At 53.3% G+C, this 21,543-nt stretch overlaps 2 protein-coding genes across 11 annotated transcripts in view; one reads left to right on the top strand and one right to left on the bottom strand.

The window, feature by feature from the left end:
- Window positions 1-1,820: 1,820 nt before the first annotated feature.
- Window positions 1,821-9,627, top strand: CD74 (CD74 molecule). Of its 2 annotated transcripts, XM_020885139.2 has the most exons (9): window positions 1,821-2,025; window positions 4,697-4,869; window positions 5,076-5,149; window positions 5,688-5,750; window positions 6,498-6,593; window positions 6,883-6,970; window positions 7,987-8,178; window positions 8,671-8,730; window positions 9,010-9,627. In XM_020885139.2, the coding sequence occupies exons 1-8, from the start codon at window positions 1,949-1,951 to the stop codon at window positions 8,712-8,714; spliced, it is 807 nt and encodes a 268-aa protein (XP_020740798.1). In that variant the 5' UTR covers window positions 1,821-1,948; the 3' UTR covers window positions 8,715-8,730; window positions 9,010-9,627. The 2 variants fall into 2 exon arrangements, with proteins under 2 accessions (XP_020740798.1, XP_020740799.1); XM_020885140.2 differs by lacking the exon at window positions 7,987-8,178 and having other exon boundaries at window positions 1,841-2,025.
- Window positions 9,628-10,781: 1,154 nt separating this feature from the next.
- Window positions 10,782-21,543, bottom strand: part of TCOF1 (treacle ribosome biogenesis factor 1) — a 37,879-nt gene continuing 27,117 nt past the window's right edge. For 3 of the 9 annotated variants that reach the window (XM_020885128.2, XM_020885131.2, XM_020885134.2), the window contains 10 exons: window positions 21,054-21,237; window positions 19,703-19,839; window positions 17,904-18,008; window positions 17,238-17,475; window positions 16,672-16,754; window positions 15,968-16,148; window positions 13,393-13,926; window positions 12,656-12,753; window positions 11,915-11,958; window positions 10,782-11,163 (listed from right to left, as the gene is read on the bottom strand). In XM_020885128.2, coding sequence (XP_020740787.2) covers window positions 11,932-11,958; window positions 12,656-12,753; window positions 13,393-13,926; window positions 15,968-16,148; window positions 16,672-16,754; window positions 17,238-17,475; window positions 17,904-18,008; window positions 19,703-19,839; window positions 21,054-21,237 — 1,587 coding nt within the window. In that variant the 3' untranslated portion in view covers window positions 10,782-11,163; window positions 11,915-11,931. Of the gene's footprint in view, window positions 11,164-11,914; window positions 11,959-12,655; window positions 12,754-13,392; window positions 13,927-15,967; window positions 16,149-16,671; window positions 16,755-17,237; window positions 17,476-17,903; window positions 18,009-19,702; window positions 19,840-21,053; window positions 21,238-21,543 lie in introns of those variants that run through there. The other 6 variants (XM_020885129.2, XM_020885130.2, XM_020885132.2 and 3 more) reach the window with 6 other exon arrangements.

The raw sequence follows: 21,543 nt of genomic DNA, 5'->3' as shown, positions 1-21,543 counted from the left end.
GAATATTTTCATCACCCTGAAAGGATATCCCATACCCATCAGCAATCATTCCCCATCCCCTTACCCTTGGCAACTGTTGATCTACCTTCTGTTTCTATGGCTTGCCTAGTCTAGACACTTCATATAAATGGAATAGTACAATATGTGGCCTTTTGTGTCTGGCTTATTTCACTTATCATGATTTTTTAAAATATATATCATGATAATTTAATGGCATTATTAAAGTGTATACAATCCAAATTTAAACACTGAGCATCTAATCTCAGTTTCACTTGAAATAGATAAGCGAATTTTATTTACATATCAATACTTCTCACTCTTTGATGATTTGAAACAGAATTTTCTAAAATAAATTTTGTCAAACTGTCTCTTCAGATGTTTGGTCAAATTCACTTAGCATGATGCTTTCAAAATTAATTTTGTGGCATGAATCAGTACTTCATTCCTTTTTAAAAAAAAAAAGACTTGTATTGAGACATTAATTCTTTATGGCTAAATAATGTTCCATTGTATGGATATACCACATTTTGTTTACTCATCAGTTGATGAATATTTGGGTTGTTTTTGCTTTGGGGCTATTATGAGTAATGGTGCTCTGACCATTTGTGTATAAGTTTTTCTATGCATACATGCTTTAATCTCTCTTGTGTAGATATCCAGGAGTGGAAATACTGGATCATATGTAACTCCGTATTTAACTTCTTGAGAAATTGCCAAATTGTTTTCCAAAGTAGCTGCACCATAATACATTCCTGCCAGCAATATCTGAGTTCCAATTCCTTCATATCCTTGTCAACACTTACAGTTGTCTTTTTGATTACAGTCATTGTAGTGGATGTGAAGTGGTACCTCACTGGGGCCTCATTCTGCATTTCCCTAATGACTAATGATGTGGAGCATCTTTTCATGTGCTTATTGACCTTAAATTTGCTGAAAATTTAAACATACACACAAAAGACATAAAGATTAATAAAACAAGTATGGTTTACAAGCCACAGATAGTAAGAAATAAAACCATGCCAACAGTTAAACCTCCCCTGGGTACCTTTCCCAGACCCTCTTCCTTCCCTCCCTGTAGAGGCCTCCACTGTCATGAATTTGAATGATATAATCTGAGCATTAGGAAGCAGAAGGGTGGAATGGTTAAAATCAAGAGATGGATGCATGATTCTGGGCAAACATGTAGCCTCTCAAAACCTCAGTGTCTCTATCTGTAAATGGGGATAATAAAACAGCCCGCAAAAGGTCACTGTAAAGATTAAATGAAACAAAGCATCCAAAATGATTAGCACAGTGCCAGCTCAAAGGAAGGCTGGGTAAGTGCTGGCAAATATTAGTACCAGAGCCTTAGAACCAGGGACTCAGGTTCATAAAATGCTTGCATTAGCCAAGAGCAGAGAGAACACTGAATCCAACTTTCCTCTCCTGGCTCTAAGATGACATAACTGAGGCCCTGAGAGAAGGAAAGGAATTTGTCTAAGTTCACAAAAGGGGGGCAGCCCCTTTATGTACCCACTCATCTACAGGTGAGAGGGGAGACAAAAAGAATTTTCGTCTTTTTTTTTTGCTTCAAAGTGATTTCCTGTCTAGGGAGTGAACATTTGCCTGTTTCTTGAAACCTTCAAAGAGCCTTATGAATCCACAGGTCTGCACAGAAACAAGTGACGAGGGCCCTGGGCAGCCAATGGAAACATGCTGGCCTTTTCACCTGCCTCGGGGGGGCTCCCCCTACTCATGCTGTCCCGTTAAAGGCAACTGGCTGAAGTGGGGGTATTTCCAGCTTTGTGGCTTTCACTTCCACTTCTACCAGGTGGGCGGAGTGGCCTCCTGTGGACGAATCAGATTCCTCCTCAGCCCCAACTTCAAGAGGTGAGCAGGGGACTCAGCATCCCAGATACACAGGCAGCAGCAGCAGCAGCAGGAGTGGGGAAGACCAGAGGTCAGAAGCATGGAAGACCAGCGTGACCTCATCTCCAACCATGAGCAGCTGCCCATGCTGAGCCAGCGCCCCGGAGCCCAGGAGAGGTATGTGTGAGCAGTAGGAGAGAGCAGCCAAATCTTGGACTGCACAGACGTACGTGCACAGGCGCTACAGAAGGAGCACTAGACCAGGAGTCAGATGAGGCGTGAACTTAGGCTCTGACTCCAACACTGACTGGGTGACGTGGGGCAAGTCTCTGGCCGTCTGGCTTCAGTTCTCCCTCTTGTAAAATGAGGGAGTTCCTCTAGGGCAGGGGTTTAATTTTCTTTGCATCCCATACTTCTCTTCTGAAAATCAGAGAGCTCGGTACTCTTTTCCTATAGTTTCCCACAGTATCAGGAGCTTCCCAGAGTCCCTTGAAGCTGGGCCATGAGTCCTAGATTAGAAATTTTGAAAATATTATGGATCCTAGATGGAGAAGCAGATTTTCTAAAAGAGAATGGCAGAAGCAGCTCATCATAGAGGAGTTTCCTCCTAGTTGTCCTAAGTTGGTATATGTGTTTATATCAAGGGAATTATAGTTGCAGGTGTCTGTAGAGTAGATGAAGATGTTTGCTATCACAGGAGGGAATGAGAGATATTAGAGGAGGGTCAAAAAAGGGTGAGGTGGGGGGCTCTGGCTAAATTTCTAGAAGGGGCTGTGGGTTGATGTGTGTGGTGTCCTGCCCATACCCCTCTCCCTTGCAGCAAGGGGCCAGCACAGCCATCCAGAGGACCCGTTCCCAGATCCTTATCCATCTGTTTCCCTGAAAAAAAAAAGGGGGGGAATGGCTAGAATACAGCTACCCCAATGTCCCTGCACCTGCCCCCAATAATTTGCATATTACAGGGACTTGTTGTGATGTCAGCAGTTGCCAGGCAGAAAGGGGTTTGGGACAGACTCTCAGAGATGTCATGAGGAACTGCATACTGTGGGACATGTAACTCGAGATAGACCATTAGTGCCTGGCCTGCGAAAACCCTGGGAAATCCCATGGCTAGGAGGGCCAGCTCTTGAGAGGGCTGGATTCTGGTCGAGGTTCTGCAACTGTCGTGTGTGACTTGTATAAATCACAGTTTCTCTCTGGGTCTCAGTAGTAGCAGCAGCAAGAATAATGACAGTGGTTATGATAATAGTTCCTATTCACTGTATACTTGTTACCAATCCTCAGTCCCTGATAGATATTAGTATGATTAGTTTTGTGGTGGGCATATAACTAAATGATAAACTCAATCATAATTCTTTTACTAACTCTTTAAGTTGGGTACTTTTATTATTCCCATTTTTACTTAAGAGAAAATTGAGACTTGTATTAACAAGTGAGTCACCAAGGTTATTGCAGCTAGTGAATACTGGAGCCAGAATTTGAACCCAGGACTAGTCTGATATTAAAATTTGAGTTTGTCTACCATCTGACCCCCTTCTAGAGGCACAATTTGCATGGAGGGGAAATGGGTCCCCTCTGAGCACAGGCCACCCAGTGAGTTGCAGAGCCAGCGTGGGCTCAGTGAGCAGAAAGGGTGCCCCCTTGTCAAATCCTTGTCTGGTTTTCCCCAGTTCAATCACTGCTTCTAAAAACTGTCCTGGCCTGTTTTGGACCCTTTTGTGAACACTTCTGCCTGGCAACACTTGTACCATGATTCCTCCTAGTTCTGGTTGGCTCCTAACTTTGGCCAATTGTTTATTCAAGAAAGAGGCATTAGAAAGGAGGAAGTGACAAGAGTTGGCACTCATCCAGAACCAGGAGACAGGCCATCAAGATGCATAAAGAGGAAGGAAACCAGATGTTAAAGTTAATTATTAACTCCCTTGAGATTATGCTCAGTGTTACAGACTGCTAACTAGGCGCCAGGTATGGAGTCAAGAGCTTTACCCTGATCTCATTTTATATAACAATCCTTTGAGTAGATATTCTTACCTTAAGTTACTAAGGGAGGTTGAGTGACTTGACCCTGTTCCCTGAGCTAAGGGAATGACAGAACCAGGATTACAATCCAGGTTACAGGGTCTCATCTTTATTACGACTCTCTAGATTCTTAGACCTTGTGAGAAACTGAGGTTCAGAGAATAGACGGTGGGAGGCACAGCTGGGACTCAACTTGGGTGTGGGGTTGCTGAAGAGGTGAGGCTATAGAGCTTGAACTCAGGAAGACCCAAGCTTGGGTGGACTTTTCACCACTTCAGAGGCCAGGCCGCCCCTCTTCCTTGGGAAGGCCAAAAAGTAGGATTTGTTTTCCTCTCCTGTCTGGTTTTCTCCTTTTCTCCACACAGGATTTTTACATTCTGTTTTCAGAGTAATAATCCCCTGGACTGGGCCTTGGTCCAGAAATCACAGAGGATTGGCGAGCAGAGAGGCAATGAGAATGAGCCATGTTTGTGATGTCATGAATTACTAGGCAGCAGGGTCTTCCTGGGGTTTCCTTAGCTGTCCTTGCTGGTTCCCTCGAGAAGACAAGGCCCTTGTTCTTGGCTCTTCCCCACACAGGGGCAGCTCCAGGATTTCTACCTGGGGGGGCTATAGGGGCAGCAGTGGCTGGAGGTAGGGGGTCGGGGGAATATCGTCAAGCTGTAAGTTCATAGGAACTTATTTGTGCTTAAAACGTGTGTTTGTTAGGGGAAGCTGAGGGCAAAGGGCTGGAACTAGGGGGGCACATTCCCCCATTCCCAGCCAGTCCCCAGGGCAGCCACCTCTGTGGACTCTCCTCTGACCTATGTCCCCCTCCTCTCCCCCACAGCAAGTGCAGTCGTGGAGCCCTGTACACAGGCTTTTCCGTCCTGGTGGCTCTGCTCCTGGCTGGCCAGGCCACCACTGCCTACTTCCTGTACCAGCAGCAGGGCCGGCTGGACAGGCTGACGGTCACCTCCCAGAACCTGCAGCTGGAGAGCCTGCGCATGAAGCTTCCCAAGCGTGCGTGCCCCGCCTCTGTCCCGACAACACCCCCTGCCCCTCACCTCAGAGAACCCTCATTCCTGCCCCAGCTGGGCCCACTGGCCTTGCCCTCTGGTCTGGAATTCCAGCCCCTCATCTGGGTCTGGGCTCTCGGTCCCCGGGTCTGAGTACCCTCTTCCCTGGGCACTGGGGCCGCACTGATGCTGTGCCTTCTACCCCCACAGCTGCCAAGCCTTTGAGCCAGATGCGGATGGCCACTCCCATGCTGATGCGGGCGCTGCCCATGGCAGGCCCAGAGGTAAGGCCAACCCCAGGGCAGTAGGAGAGGGAAGCTTACCCCACCTGGATGGAGGGCAAGTGCCAAGGGACAGGGGAGGACAGCTGGCCCAGGAAAAGTGCAGCTGGAGAGGGGGTCCTGACTGTTTGGGGGAGGAACAGGAATTCCAGGGGTGAAGGAGGAAAGAGCCTCTTGGGGCCCTCTCTGGGAGGAAGGCCCAGCCCTTCACAAATTATAAAGTGCTTCTCATTTCCCAGAGTGTCTCACAGTCCCTCCTATTTTTAGAGCCCTTGATATATAGATGATGTTTCTGTTCACAAAACTATCTCCTGTCCACAAAGCCTTGGGCAGGAAAGTTTATGCAGAGTAGAAGAACAGGATATTGAGGCAGGAAGACAACCTGCTCAAGCTCTCACAGTGGGAGGTGGTAGAAGTGGACTTGAACATCTGGGAATCCAGACTCTCACCCAGACTCCAGCTGCTGGCTCTGCTCTGGGCCCCACCCCCAGGGCCAGTGCTGGGAACTCCTCCTTCCTTCCTTCCTTCCTTCCTTCCACAGCCCATGAAGAACGCCACCAAGTACGGCAACATGACCCAGGACCACGTGATGCATCTGCTCCTGGTGAGGGAGCCCAGCCAGGCAGCCCTCACCTCCCACCCCATCCCCACAGGCCCCTGGCTGGGGCTGTGCTTCAAGACCTGCCCCAGGCCTGGCTCACAGCAGATTAGTGAAGGAACACAAATGTGGCCCTTAATGTTCTATGAAGTTCGGCCCCACTGCTCCCCACTTTTTTGTGTTTGAGATGGAGAAACTAAGGCCCAGAGTCTGGAAATGACTTGCTGAAGATGCCTGTTTTATTCCTTCCCAAATTTTTACTGCACGTCTACTTAGCACCAGGCACTGTGCAAGGCTCTGGAGCCACAGTGGGGAGCAATCAGATCAGTTCCTAGTCCATGAAGATCGCAGGCTAGCATGGGAGACAGACAAGTGACCAGGTGATGAGGGATGTGCAGGGGGCTTTGAGAGAAAAAGAGGCTGAAGATCTGACCTAGCTGGGGCAGGAGGGTTGGGATAAGTCAAGGATTCCCTCTGAAGGAGGAGAGACCTGGAAGCTGAGTAAGAGTCTGCAAGGATCAGAAGACTGAGGGCTGTTGGTAGAACTGGGCCTGGGTCTCCCGATTCCCAGCCCCAGGGTGTTGTAGCTGGTCCCCTGGATTACTGTAACACGTCCTCTTCCCCATTAGCTCCAGTGTGCTGAGGTCTGGACTCCATACCTCAGAACCAAAGATCAGGGCCACATGAGCTGTACATTAAACCTTGCCTGCCTGGAAGCTTTTTAACCTTCCTTCCTGCCTTGCTACCCTGCAGAAGGCGGACCCCCTGAAGGTGTACCCGCAGCTGAAGGGGAGCCTGCCAGAAAACCTGAAACACCTTAAAGACACCATGGATGGCTTGGACTGGAAGGTCAGCAGCTTTCCCTGCCGTACCCTGCCTCCCTGTCTACAGCCGCCCTGGGACGAGGGGCGTGAGCAAGGAAGCCGTTCTTAGGAAGCTGGAGGCGGCTTCCCAGCACTTAGGAAGCTCCCACCATGGGAGAATGCTTGGACTTGAGGAACCACCTTGACCAAACCCTGTGGGGTGTCTAAGGGGGAACCAGGTCCCCACTGGCTCTTCATGTCTCTGTCCCCAGGGGCACAGTCAGTAGGGTGGGAGTGGGCTACTAAGCCTGACCCTCTGCCTTTATCCCCATTAGCTCTTTGAGAGCTGGCTGCATCAGTGGCTCTTGTTTGAAATGAGCAAGAACTCGCTGGAGGAGAAGCCCTTTGAGGTTCCACCAAAAGGTAAAGGGAAGGTGAATCTTGGGGAGGCGGGGTTTCTGGGAGCTCCCTCAGGGATAGGGCCTTGAGTGCTTCCTGATCCAAGCACAGGGCTCTCCCAGCCTCTCAGCTCTCACTCCTGTTTCTCCTGCCTGTTCTTCTGGGCTTGGCTGCCCCCAGCCCCCATCCTGTCCCTTCAGGAGGTGACCTCCCTTGTGGAGGATGGAACTGCACCAAGGAGGCCTGGAGCAAAAACCACCCAAAACATCTCAGGAGTCATAGCAATGACCTTCCCCACTCAGCGCTGCATCCTGCAGGCTCCCATGATAGGGTTGGGCTCATGATTCCCACCCTTCCAAGGGACCTCTCTCAGGTCACACAGCCATGGCTGCTAGATAAGAGGGCCTTGGGGTTCTTCCATCTCATAGGCAATGTGTAGCAGGGTTTTCAGCCTGAAAGCCTTTATGGGTGCTCTGTTCTCATCCTGGAGCTAATGGGCTATGTGACTTTGGGCAAGTCTCTTCTCTTTGGGCTTCAGTTTCAGAAGTGGAAGATCAAGGGCCTACCCTTCCTGAACCCCAGGATTCTCCATAATGGATTCATAGAGGGCACCTTGCATGTTATCTTGATCAACTCCCAACTAATGTTCAAATCCCCTCTGTAACAGCCTCATCACCTGGTAACCCCCATTTCTACTTGGATACCCCCAGTAATGTGAGCTCAGACTTAGCAAGGCGTCTGCTGCTTTTCTCTAGAAATCAGAATCATAGGTGCAACTCTAAACTCTAATAGGCAGTAAGTGTCAGAAGAAATCATCATGTTCTGGGATGAATTAGCATCATAGCCATTCACTTCCTCTCTGATCCTGGACCTTGTTGGTCCAGGCCTCAGTTTTTCCATCTGTGCAATGGGTAGAGCAAGTGCAGCCACTTGGACAGAAGGCATTAGGCACACAACAGTGGTACGTGGACCTCTGGTTCTGCTGAGACCCCAGCCCAGAGCCCGCTCACTGACTGTGTTCACCATGCCTGTCGCTTCAGTACTGACCCAGTGCCAGGAAGAGGTCAGCCGCATCCCTGCCATCCACCCGGGCGTGTTCAAGCCCAACTGCGACGAGAACGGCAACTATATGCCGCTCCAGTGCTATGGGAGCATCGGCTACTGCTGGTGTGTCTTCCCCAACGGCACCGAGGTCCCCCACACCAGGAGCCGCGGGCGCCATAACTGCAGTGGTAAGCAGTGGCCACTATGCCAGGAGCAGGAAGGATCAGAAAGGCTGAGGGGCAGGACGTCCCTACTGGCACACCATGGGCTAGGATATGCAAGGTGCCAACTCCGGGGAGCAGCCACTCAGCCATGCATCCACCCACCTGTGCATTCCTTATTTATTTGTGTACTATTATTTCTCTCCTTATGTCTACACTCATCTACTTAATTTGTTTGTCCTCCAACCCTTCCACTCTACCCATCCGCGCATTCATCCAGGGTCCTCCAGATCCACCCATCTGATTTCATCACCCCCTCCTTGGCCTCGCTCATTCAGTGCCCCAGTCACATCTCATTGCCACTTGCAGCCATCCAACAAGCGTCCTTCCATTCACATCTGTTCCACCAAGCACCAGGCTTGTGGCAAAGTTGGGCAGAGCTAGCCCACCCAGGCTCCTTGCGAGTGGGTGCAGTAGGCTGGACTGCAACTAACAAGTGGGCTCTCTGCTCCTTTGCAGACCCAATGGAGATGGAGTATCCATCATCCGGGCTGGGGCTGTAAGCAGGATTTCAGTCAGGTAAGCACACTTGCAGGGCATCTGGTCTCCAGCAGCTTATCCGCAGAGGGGCCAACTTGCTTGTGGATGATGACCCCAGGCCATTCTCCAGTTTCCTTCTCACAGATGAGGACCAGGGCTGGGGATTTCCGGGGCCATGGCGGTCAATTCTTGAATCCAAGCAGGAGGCAGTGGAGGGTGAAGGGCCCTCAACTGCTCTGAGGCCACAGGATGCTGGGGGGGGGAGGGGGGGCAGGGACAAGTGACTCTAATACTAACCTGCTGCTTACCTCCTTGCAGTCGCCCCGTGAGCTCAGCAGACGCAGATGCCAGCACCCAGACAGCCCTGCAAGGCCATAGCTTCCCTCCCTGCCCCAGCCCCTCTCCTTCCCTTACACACCCTTCCCCTTGCCGTCTCCCACCCTGCACCTCATTCTATGAGACTCTGCCTCTCCATCATCTTGGACACAACAATCATATCAGAACGGCATAGATCAGCGGTACACTTGCTGCCCAAACTCCCATCCACTAGCAGGGACACACGGCCCAGGGACATGGACCATGAGTGAGGCTGACCCCCACTGCTGACTCCATAGCAGGCTGACACGGAACTCCAAGATCGAGGCCCACGGAAGTGGTTGGCAGGTGCAGGGAGAAGGGACGGCACTATCCCAAGTCCCAGGACGGACACCTCTGCTCTCCCCTCCCCTCCAGGCCTCGGCTTTCCAGCCCTTTAACTGGGGGCATGAGCCACCCCTTCCCTCTCCCCAGCATCATACACCCAAGAAGAACCAGCCTCCCCAAACTGCAGCCCCTCCCCTCACTTTCTGCCATCCCCCAGTTCCCTCTGCACAGCCAAGCTTGTCATCAGCCCTCCGGCCATGGCTCCTGTGAGAATAAAAGGTAGTGAGTAGAACACTCCTGGCTCTCAGCTGTTCTGTTGGGCATGGTCTGTCTACCCCAAGGGGGTGAACTGAAGACGTTGAATCCTGTGGTTGACGAGGCAGGTCACAGCCTGGGGAGCCCACACACAGATGCCGGGCTGGGGTGCTACGGTGTTTGGACACAGACCACTTCTCCATGTTTCATACAAAGGAATACTTTACTTGCAAGAAGAAGAAACAGGCTCTTGCCCATAATTCTTTAAGCACCAGCTCTTCTGGGTCCAGCTTCTCCTGTCCCCGTTTTCATTTCTATACTAAGAACAGTACAAGTGCAATGACAGATGGCAACAACGCAGGCCCTTGTGTCGGGACCACCAGGGAGTGGGGGCTGTGGAACTGAGGGCCAATGTCCTACTTAAGGGGTGGCCGCTGTGTGGCCCCAGACGCTTGTTGCTGGGAGGAACACAGGCCCCTGTGGTCACATTTCTGGACTTTCCAAGAGGAGCCCTAAATGAAAAAGTTTATTGAAATCTCCCCATTTCTAGGTCTGAAGACTTGCTAGGGGTCAAAGGAACCCAACAGGACAATGCTCTGCAGCCTCTGTTCTAGCCAACATACTTAGGGGAAGAGAGGTGACCTGGGAGGGGGTCCCTGCCCAGGGGCCCCCAGTTAAGGGTACAGTTGACTGTCACCCTGACTCTCCCAGACGCCCCAAGCTCAGTGCTGTTTCTGCACGGACTCTTGCTGTCTCCAGCAGAAGGCTAAAAGCCTTGGACCGCCATGACCAGAGGTGCTTCACACTGCTCTGGGCCCAGGGAAGTGGGCCCCCCATCACTGCCATCACAAACTCCTGTGGATGTCACCCTGACACATCTTTTGCGTGCCTCCACTTCTTGCCTTCATCACAGCAAAACCTTTGTAGCTTAGCCTGACCATGCCCAAGCTCCCCCTTAGCTTAGATGCCACCTCCTCCAGGAAGCCTTCCCCACCCCATCAGGGCCCTTCACTGAGTCTCCGCCTTTGGCAAACGGGGTGTCACTCACCACAGTACCCCAGAGTCTTGATATACCATCAAGAATAAATCTTGAGCATATGAGGTCTGTTCATCTCCCAGTGTCAGTCAGACTCTCCCTTCCAAGAAACAATCAATTGCAGAGCATTTGCCCAGAGGCACTGGGAACTTGCACCTTTCCTTCAAGTCTTTTATTTTCTGAGTTCTTACAAAAAAAAACATACAAACAAAACAGGAAAAAACTGACAAAAGGAGGACAAAGCCTCAGCATCAGCCAGAGACCGGGGCATGAAGGAGCCGCAGACTGGGCCTCACTGGATCTATATAGCAGAGGCAGAAAGTCCTGAGGCCTTGGGGCATATTGGGGCTGAGAAGGGAGGGGCAGGTCACTTAAAAAAATATATATATACTGTACACATCCATCCGAGGCATCCTGCGTTGGAGAGAATTCAGTGAGCAGAGGTCATGGGGCCAGGCAGGCTTCTTCCTCCTTGGACCAGCCTCCCTGCAGGGCTTGCTGGTTTGGTCAGCATGGACACCGCAGCTGGCCATCGTCTTCTAGGGAGGGAGGGGAAGTTAAAAATTCAATTCCCACCTCAGTGGGCAGAGGGAAGAGGCATGGGGCTGGCCACCACTTGGCTAAGAAATCCCTGGGAGAAGGAGATATAAGACTTCCCCAACTTTTTCTCCACCAAGGAGAACAAAATCAAATCAAAAGTTCTCCCCATGCAGGAGAGGAGCATTAACTAACCCCGGTGGATACCTGGTGGTGCTGACTGTGTCCCAGGAACTGGGACAAGGGCTTCAGAGCTTAGCTTCATTGAAGCCTCACCACCTGCCCAGGCCTGTATCACCCCTGTTTACAGCAGACTGGGGCTTACTCAGCTTGGTGGAGCACTCCACCCCTTCACCACCACCTGGGAAGCACAGAGTCATCAGAATGGCTTGCTTTGAGCAAAACATGTTCCTTCCCATGAGGAAAGGCCCTCAAATTACAAAATTAGAAAGAAAAGGAGTGACAGTGGCAAAGGAGACTGAGCTGTCCCCGACCTCAAGCCTTATCCTCACGCACAGGAGGAAGCATGCTAGTGTGCCCTCCCCCACCACATCCCAGCACTGCTCCGAGCAACTCAGTGGCATCACCCACTGCCCTTGGGGAATTGAACCTTCTTTCTCCAAAACCCCTTCCCCTCAGGCCTACCCACGAGGCCCAGTCTCGCTCCCGAGGACCACGGCAGATGCTGGAGCTGACCTCCCGCCCTCCCCAGCGAGCAGATGGTCAGCAGGGGTTCCCAGGTCAGGAGTGTACCTGCCGCCTGGTGTCCCTCAGACAGTCTGCTCTGCCGTCTTCTTCTGTGAAGAGAGAAGCAGGAGAGGCTCTTGTACCTGAAGTGTCTCTCCGCCCACGCCACCCTCAACAGAAGGGGCTATGACAGTTCCTTCCTGAGGCTCCGTGGCTCCCCCAGAACAGATACTGGGGATACAGAGATCCCGAGGGTGCAGAGGGTGCTCCCTGTGCCCTGGAGGATGGAGCCCAGGACTTTGCAGCAGCAGATGCTCTGATTTTCTGACCATAGCTGTGGCCCTGCTGGCCATGGTGAGAACCACATTAGGGTATGAGGAGCTGAGGGTCCCTGGTCAGGCGATCAGCCCTTAACATGGATGACGCAGACTATCAGTGTTTCTGCCATGGGGATACCCCGCCAGCAGGGGCACACACACCCAAGGGAACCTTTTCTCTCACCCAGAAACCTGCAACAGCCTAGCTGGTCTCCCGGCCCCAGGGGGCCTTCTCTTTTCTTCACTCGTCATAATAGCCTCCTACCTCACAGGCAAGACAGGGCCGCTCCATGGCCCCCACATGCACAGACCTTGGGCCTCTCAGGTGGCCCCCACCTCCGAGCTCTTCTCTACTATCTCACAATACACAAGCCCCCGTTCAGGACCCTGAGAATGGTAGGGGCACAGGGACTGGGTCCGGCTCACGTTCACCCAGGGACTGGGTCTGGGTCCCCTTTTCTAGCCCAAGACTCCTTGGGACTCACTCTACCTTTCTCTTCTTTTTCTTCTGTGATGGTGAGCCAGGGTCTTTGGTTGAGGCCTTTTTTGCTTTCTTCTTCTTTTCCTTTTTCTCCTTGTCTTTTTTTTCTAAGGGAAGAAAGTAAAATTGCTAAACAACAGATGTTAATCTTAAGGGTTGGGTCAAAGTGGGCAGACACAGAGCACGTCTCCAGGGGCCCTAAGGCTCTCTCCTCTCCATGCCCCACACCCTGGAGGGCCATCGAAGCACAAGTCTTATGACTTCTGCCCCATGGAAGACCTGGACAGTTACCATTTTAACTCACTTTGTAAAATTTCTACACAGATTTTAAAAAGACACTTTCAACCTGTAAAATGGGAATGAGTGATCACCCATCAGGCAGGGCTGGGGTGGGGGTTAAATGTGGCCTGGCTGCACGAGGACTCCAGCACAAAATGAAGCAAGGGGCGGCTGCTATCCAGGAGCCTGGACCCCAGGAGCCTGGGCTGCCAGTGCGCGTGGCTGTGGCCGCCGTGAGGGAGTGCAGGGCTCTGCGAGCAGAACATGCCCTGGAGCTGTGAGCACCATCCTGGTGGTGGTGGCCCCGCTGCTCCAGCACCTGGTTCTGGCTTTGCCCATCCTGCTCCCAAGACGGACAAGACATTCTCAGCTCTCTCTGTGCTGGCTGAGGGCTGCTCGCACGAGTGGGGACTGACAGCCCTCAGCAGGACTGGGGAAGTGCGCTCTGGGCTGCAGCGGGCACTTACTCTTGTCGGATTTCTTCTCTTTCTTTATTTTGAGGTTGCCGTGGTCTCCCCCGTCACCCTTCGGGGTCCCCAGCTCCCCTACTGGCTTCTCCTTGGCCCCTTGAGAGCCGGGAGACTCCTCCTTCTTCTCCTTGACGTCACCACCTGCTCTGTCCTTCTTGGATTTCCCCTTGACAGTCCTGGGGGCCTTTTCTGAAGAGACCACATGCTCCCCGCCATCTGTGGCTGCCAGCTGCTTCTTTTTCTTGCTCTTGGGGGCCTTGGGGGTTGTCTGGTCTTCAGACAGCTTCCGCTTATGGCCCAGGCGGCCCTTCCGGCTGCCTTCCTTGGTGGTGTCCACGGCCTTCTTCCTCTCCTGCTCCAGCAGCTCCGTCAGCACCTTCGCCACTGAGGCCTGCACCTGCGCCTCGCTCAGGGGCCAGGGCTCGCTCAGGAGGCGCTGGGTGATGTTGTTCTGCAGCGCCAGCATGGAGGCTGGGGGACTCCCAGGCCCCTTCCCGGGCTTCTGAGGTGTGGCACCAGCCTCTTTTCTGCCTATGGAGAGAGGACCCGGGGTCAGGGACCTGAGAGAATTGGGGACTAGATCTCTGGTGGCATGAAAGCCAAGGGGGTCCAGCATAGACCTGACCTTCTCTGATGTGGTACAGATGGGACCATGGGAACCCGCCGGATCTCCTGCTCACACCTCTCTGCCTGCTTCTAACTTAGAGCTCTTTTCATGTCTCCTCACACTGAAAACTCAAGTTCAGGTTGGGGATGGAAATTAACTCTAGAATGTTAATTGAAGGGCTTGGAGTATTAGTTGCTCAGTCTTGTCCAACTCTTTGAGACCCCATGGACTGTAGCCCACCAGGCTCCTCTGTCCAAGGAGTTCTCCAGGCAAGAATACTGGAGTGGGTTGCCATTTCCTTCTCCAAAAGGGCCTGTAATCTGCCAACAAATCAAAGAATCTATGGGACAGGATAGATGGTACCTTACAGTCAGGAGCCCAGGGCAGGGAGACAGGATGCCTGGGCCCTGGGTCTAAAAACCAAACTCAGTTCTCTGTTTATAAAATGAGGCATTGGATGAACACTGAATCCCCTCACTGTTCTAAACCATAGATGCATAAAAAAAAGCCAAGGTCATGTAGCCATCCAACTTATGCCCACTTGTACCCTGTGGGCCTGCAGCCCTCCGCGGTCAGGGGTCCAGGTGGCTTGGCCTGGGGGTGGGGGGTGCAGAGAATATGCACATGGCAGCTGACTAAGCAGGTTTACTGCCTGCCAGAGCGACTTCTGCTGCAGCCTTTGTTTAGAATTTTCCACGCCTCTGCTCTCCTTTGATAATTGTGTGCTGACTACATGTGTGAAAAAAACCTTCCACAGCCCCCTCTAAAATGTCTCCTTGTCACACCCGCCTCTCACAAAGAGAAGAACACTGGGGAAGAAAATGAGCAATGACTCTTCTTGCTGACCCAGCACTGGGCAAGCCACAGCTAGAGGCCCCAGGACTGGGAGCTGAGCATATGTCCCGGCACTGCCCCAACTTCACAGGTCCCTTTGGGGTCTCACAGCATTAGTGGCGATGCCCTGGGCTCTGGGAGGTGCTGGTAGCTTGGCCCTGCTCCATGTGGGGAGGATAAAGCTTTTCCCTGCAGGGTGCAGTGGGACCTGCAGCAGCTCTGGCTCCAGAGCCCCGGGGGGCTGGGGAGGTGGGCAGAGGGGGTCCCAGGGCAGAGGGAGGCCCGCTTCAGTCCTCTGGTGCTTCGTGGAAAGAACAGGAGTCAGCTAGAGAAGGGAGCCAAGGAGAGCAAAGGGTGTCTCAGCAACCCACTTCTCTGCTCCTGTCTACCACACACCCTAGAATGCCAAAGCCAGGGAACCTCAAGAGCTGTCCCAGGCAGACCCTCTGAGACACCTGTCCCAGAGTGCTGGCACAGTCAGCAGTGGCTGATACCCTAGGCCAGGTGACCTGAGCACTCAAGTCTGCCCTCCAAATACCACGTGACTTTCTCCACATGTGCCATTTTCTGTATGTGACACCAGTGGATCCATCAATCCCTGCCCTATATGGTTAAGGTACTGAGGTCCAGAGTCACCATGGGCTTGTCTAAGGCTTCAACGCACGTCAGTCCTTTGCCTGGGGTCTTCACCATGTGCAGGACACTTCTTCAAACGTGACCCCATCTTCTGTCTGAGCTATCCCAAGTACCTATACCCTGTACCAGGAGCCCACTTATTAGGAAGAAAAGTCAACAGGAACAGCTAGAGAGCACCAGGGCCTAGCCTGTAAGTCAAGGTGCACTTCCTCTAAGGTAGGGATCAGCCTACAAGGTGCACCAGCTTCCCACAGGTGCACCTGGATAACCCCACCTCCGGGCAGCCCTAGACTACAGGAGCCAGACTCTAGGGTACAGGCCCCTGCGCTTTTGACGAGCACCTCCAGGCCTGATGTAGCAGTACTAGACCTCACTTGGGGAGGCCCTGCTGGCAGACAGGACCATGCTGGTGGGACTGCTCCTGAGGGGAGCAAAGGGGCTCCTTGCCTTGTTCTTCTACATCCTGCTGTGTCCTTCTTGCGGCCCTCGACTCACCTGTTTTAGGGGACATGGTGCCTGCTGCTTGCTGGGGCTCCACTTCCTGCTTGCCCTCTGGGGCATCTCTGGGGGCCGGAGCAGAGGAAACAGAGGGGCTGGCATCTGGTTTGGGAGTGGCCTTTGAAGTCTTGGAACTGGCTGGAGTCAGCCCAGGAGTCACAAAACCTGAGAGGAGAGACTGAAGAAGCCCAGCGTGAAGAAGCCCAGCAGTGCATGGCCCACAGAGACCAGCCCCGGGACCATCAGGCCAGCTAGGCGGCGGGCACATCAGCCCTGTGTGCATACCTCTGGCACTACTATATTAATACATATTTTAAACGGGAGCATTTAAAAAGGAAACTTATTGCTAATGCAAACGGAAAAGCACTAGCACTTGCCACATACAGATGATAACCTTAAAAGAAACCCCATCTGTTATCTGTTAGAGAATGTTTTTATCTGGAAAACACCTAAAATCAAGGTAAAGCCTTTCTATAGACTCCAAGAGTCTGCTTCTCACAGTTTTATGCTGAAGTGGGACCTCAGGAGAGGAGCCATGCAGACAGGACCCTGCCCAGGGCCCCTAGAAAGAGGATGGGCCTGGTCCCAGACCCATGACCCAGGGCATGGCCTCAGCTTACGACTGCATGGTGGGTGAGAGCCTGGCCTGGGACTCCTACCTCAAGGCTCCCGAGACTGCCAGCCCCTCCCCTTGCAGTTACCTGGGAAGGTGCCACCACCTCATCGTCACTGGACTCTGCTGTGGTTTCTTCCACCAAGGTCTCCCTCCTGGAGGGGGCTGGGCCTACAGGAGAAGCACAGGTAACTGTTGGAAACCCCAGGTTCCCTCTGCCTGCTGGACAGGAGAGCACTCCAGGAGCGGGAGGGCCCCAAGGTGGCCTGGTCCCTGTTGACGCGCCTCACCCTCTGATCTAAGGCATCATCTGCCCCTCATTGCTCCCTTCCATGGTCTATTGCTATACACAGCATTTCCAGTGAGACACCTGCATGCCCAAACCTTCTAGTCCCCAAGAGAGGTATGGTCCTGGGACTCTGGGGATCAGTTAGGGAAGCCTGATCCCAAAAGGTTGGGCGTGGCCAAACAGTCAAGTAAGAAGGTTTTTCATGTTGTGTGGACCAATTTGGTCATGGGGTTGTGCAGCTGGGTAAACTGAGGTCCTGCGTGAGATGCCTAGGTCAAAGTCACAGAACATGGGCAGATGCAGAGCAGAGACCTGAGCCCAGAGCTCCACTAGGCCCACCAGCATTCCCCTCCCAGGAGCCTCACCTGGCCTGTGGGCTGACGGGGCCGCCTGGGACCCCTCGGCATCGTCCTCGCTCCCTGAAGAGCTGCTGTTGCTGTCATCCGAGGGCGCGGGGGCCTTGGCTGTGGGGTGCCCCGAGGGAGTGGCTGGGGCCCGCTGAGCTGCAGGAACCTCAGGCTTTCTGAGCTTGTTGGCCATTCTGGCCTGGGTAGGGGTGCTCTGGGGACTCGCCGTAGAGAGTGTTCCCACAGCACTGTCAGTCTGATTCGGGGACAGGAGAGAGAGTGGAAAGGGAAACTTAGAGGAAATAAGACCTGGTGCTTACTGAATGCCTCAGTGAAGGGCCAGGTGCCCCCAGAGCCTTCGCACACAGGCCCCATTTAATTCTCCCGCCACTCTCTAGGACGGGCAGTGGGAGACTCACTGGCAGTGATTAGGACTCCAGGGTTTCACTGCCGAGGGCCTGGGTTCAATCCCTGGTTGGGGAACTAAAATCCCTCAAAAAAAAAGTTTTGGTGGGGGGCATGCACAGTAGAAGCTAGGAAGGTAAATGCGTATGCTGAGGTCATGGGGTAGTTAAATGCTGGCGCTGGGACTTGGGTCCCTGCCTGCACCCTGCCTTCTACCTCCTGTGTCTCTGAACACTATTCCTTCCGGGGTGAGGCCTGGCCCCCAGCTCCCCAGCTCACCCCACTTGAAGACGGGGTCTTGGCAGCAGGAGGCTGGGCCTCACTGGCCTTCTGGGCAAGAACCTTCAGGGCAGCCTGCGTTAGCGGGAGGTTCCTCTTGGTCACCTGTGAAAGGCAAAGGTGAGGAGCTAGCCTGGCTCCATGCAGACAGGACCCTGCCCAGGGGCCCCAGAAAGAGGACGGGCCCAGACACATGACCCAGGGGCTGGCCTCAGCCTAACACTGTATGGGTGGGTGAGAGCCTGGCCTGGGCTCTTAGGTTCTTGGCATGCCATCTAGGTCACACCCTGGTTACATCCTGCCTGGCTGGGGTGGGAGGGGACCCGTAGCTGCCAGTGGAACCTGGAGGTGGAGTGGAGGGCTGAGGGGTGGTTGAAGGGGTACTGCCACTGACTGGGCAGAAAATAACCTAATTGTATCATTCTCAGAGGATCCAGACAGCTCCCAGCCCAGGGAAGGGAAGGGGCTCAGGTCCCCCTGGAGGCCCCACCACTGAGTCTGAGCCTCTAGACTAGCGGCTGCAACAGACTCAACAGGCTCCCTGGTGCCGCTCCTGTTTCCCACGCCTGCCAGCAGCCAAGGAGAGAACGAAACGAGAACTGGGTGTGATCCCTCGCTAAAACCTCCAGGCCCCCTTCAGCCCTCACCATGGGCCGTGTGAGGCCTGGCCCCTCTGCCCCTGTTACCCCACCTTCTCCCAGCTCTCACACCCCCAAGCACTTCCCTAGAGGCTTCTGTGCCTGGGTCTCCCTGCCTGGAGGGCTCCCCAGCTTGCCCAGACCTGGCTGCTTCTCTGGCCTCAGCGCTGCCTCCTCTGGGAGCCTATCCTTTCTAACGCAAGTCATTCCAGTGTTCCTTGCTTACATCAATACTACTCCGTTCAAAGCACCCACCAGTTGGTGAGTACTTTGGTCTCTTTGCTTAATGGCTGTCCCCCACCTTGGGAATTCCATTGAGGGCAGGGCCCCTCCCTGTCTTTTTCCTGCCGTACCCCCAGTTCCCAGCATGGACAGATGCTCAGCACCATCTGCTGGCTGAAAGGCCAAATGGATGCAGGTTGGTGGGTGCAGTAACCACAACCCAGCCACCCACTCAGCAACCATGCTCCCAGGAAGCTCTTTTGGGTCGGAGGTTGTGATGAGCCCCAGTGAGTGGAGGTGCCTAAGTCCTGCTTCAGCCTCTCCAGCTCTCGCTCCTGCCATCTCAGGAAAAACGGGGGCGGGTGCAAGGGCTTGGGAAAGCAAACGGCTATGGCCCCACAAGCAATGGGCCCCCAAAACAATGAACGAGGATCCAGGAGCCCTGGCTTCCGACCCTGCCTGATCCTGGACATGTCTCAACCCTCTTGCTGAGGGCGTGGTGCTCAGTTCCATCGTTTGAACAACGAGCCATCAACTCTCCCTTGCTTGGTTTTTAGGTTCCAGCAAGGACCAGAGAAAAAAATGCAGCACTGAAAATAGTGAAGGCTCGGAAGAACACTACTGGTCATTATATGAACATTAACAAAGGGCAACTTTTGTTCACAGCAAACCGTGAGAGAAAAATCAAACCTAAAGCCTGATATTGTTGGAGAAGCTGCTAGAGTCGTGCTGGTTCTGCCCGGGGAGCCACGTGCTAGAGGATGCTTCCTGACTTTCAGGGACACGGATCAGGGCTATGGCCAGGCCAGGAAAGGCCCTGGCTTTCACGGGGTGGGTGAGAGCAACTATAGTGCCACCCAGCAACCCTGAGGGGAAATGGTATTGAGGAGGGACCCCTCAGCCCACTGGCCCGTCAGCACCCCCTTGCCCACCAGGTACCTGAGTGGCTGAAGACTCCTGTTTCTTGCCTTCAGACCCCTGACTTGTGTCCTCACTGCTGGGGGCCCCCACCACACTGGCTCTGAGGGCCGCCTTTGGGGGGGCCGTGGGCACAGTCACCACGCTGGTCCTAGTGGCTGAGATGGAGGGGGAAGGGGTATGTCAGGGCTGAGAAGCCCTGTGGCCTCCACCAAGCAGCAAAACCCGCTCTATCAGCCCATCCTGGGAAACTCGTGCGGTGCCCAGGGCCCATGTGGTAGAAGCCCCTTAAGCTCCCTCCCAAGCCTTCCAGGCAGGAGCGGCCACTGTCTCCATGTTTTATAAGGAGATGAGACAGCAGCTGTGGGCAACACCCCAGGCCTCTTCCTCAGCTCCTCCCCACCTGCAGTCCCCCTCGCTGGCTAAGCCGCTCCTCCTGAATGACAGGCAGAGCACTGGAGCCAAACACGACTCTGCGCATTTAAAACCCTCTCTCTCAGAAAAGCCTTGGTCATGTGCAGAGGCTTAATCACATGTGTTCACTGCAGCACTGTTTGTAACAGCCCAACACCCCAAATAAAACCCGTAGCTTCCTCCAACTCGACACTGACTGAAAAAAACTGCGGGATTCCCAGGTGACCACTCGGTAGCCAGTGGGGATCACGCTGTAACTACGAAACATCACAACATGTCAAGATTACTGAGCATATGTACAGTATGGTCTCACTAAACATACACAGCGAACCTTTGGTTTTTGTAAAGTTAATAGCTGTAAAATGTTAACAGTGATTATTTTGGACAGTGGGATTACAAGTGATGCTTTTTCTTTTGTGCTAATCTGCATTTCTTAATAAACCCGACAAGATCAGGTATTAATAGCCTCATCAAAAAGTGTTCTGGTAACAACAATAATGATTTTCCATTTTCTTGCTATTACTGTTGGAATCACAGATTGTCAAAAGTCTAAGAAAGCCCAGATCTGGTCCTGTCTCCAGGAATTCCTCCCTACACCTCTCTGTTTAGGGATTACTTGATCTCCTTTACATGCCACCAGGAATGGGAGGCTCACTACCCTGCAGCTCTCTCCTAGTCAGGCTCCTCCTGAACTACAAACCTCAATGCAGCTTCGAGTCTCTAGTCTGGGTTCTACCTTTTGGAGCCCACACAGAGAAGCCCTAGCACAGTTATTGCTCAAGCCAGATCCTCATGGGGATGAGCCAACATAGGGTCGAAACCTGGCCCTAAGCCCCTCCAGACCAACTACTTGCTGACACTCGGCCAGTGTCTTCTCCCTTTGGCACCTCAGTGGATGTGTGCACATGCCTGGCAGCTGCAGCCAGGGAGTCAGCCCTGCAGGGTGGCCCGTGCTCACCAGGAGTCAGGCACTGTGTAGCGGGGATCACATCCTCATCCTCGCTCTCAGAGGAGCTCCTGGCTGTGCTCTCCGAGGCCTGAGCCTTCCTCGGGGTGCCTGTAGCCTGCGCTTGGGCGGGGGTAGCAGCTGGGCCAGCTGGACTACGATTAGGGTCGACAAAAATCAGAGGGGTTTTAATCACCTTGAAAAACAAAAACAAAACACACCCCCCAGTGATTAACAGCTTGGCCAGGGGAAAGGGAAGGTAGGTAGGGGAGGGTGTTACAAGGCAAGGGTTCTAGAGAGCTCCCAAGGCTCTGCCAACTCACTCCCAGCCCAGGCACCCGCCAAGACCCTGCACAGCACCTCAGAGCTCACAGGAGCCCACCTGACCCTCAGAGGAACCCCTGAGATCAGCAGTATCAGCTCCATCATACAGATGGGAAAACCACAAGTCCTGAGAGTGGGGGGAGAGTTGCCCAAGGTCACACAGCCTAACTGAAGCCAA

The sequence above is a fragment of the Odocoileus virginianus genome, chromosome 3, assembly GCF_023699985.2.
Source record: "Odocoileus virginianus isolate 20LAN1187 ecotype Illinois chromosome 3, Ovbor_1.2, whole genome shotgun sequence".
NCBI classification, from domain to species: domain Eukaryota; kingdom Metazoa; phylum Chordata; class Mammalia; order Artiodactyla; family Cervidae; genus Odocoileus; species Odocoileus virginianus.
Note: the sequence above shows the minus strand (reverse complement) of the source record. Positions and strands in the feature narration are given on the sequence as shown.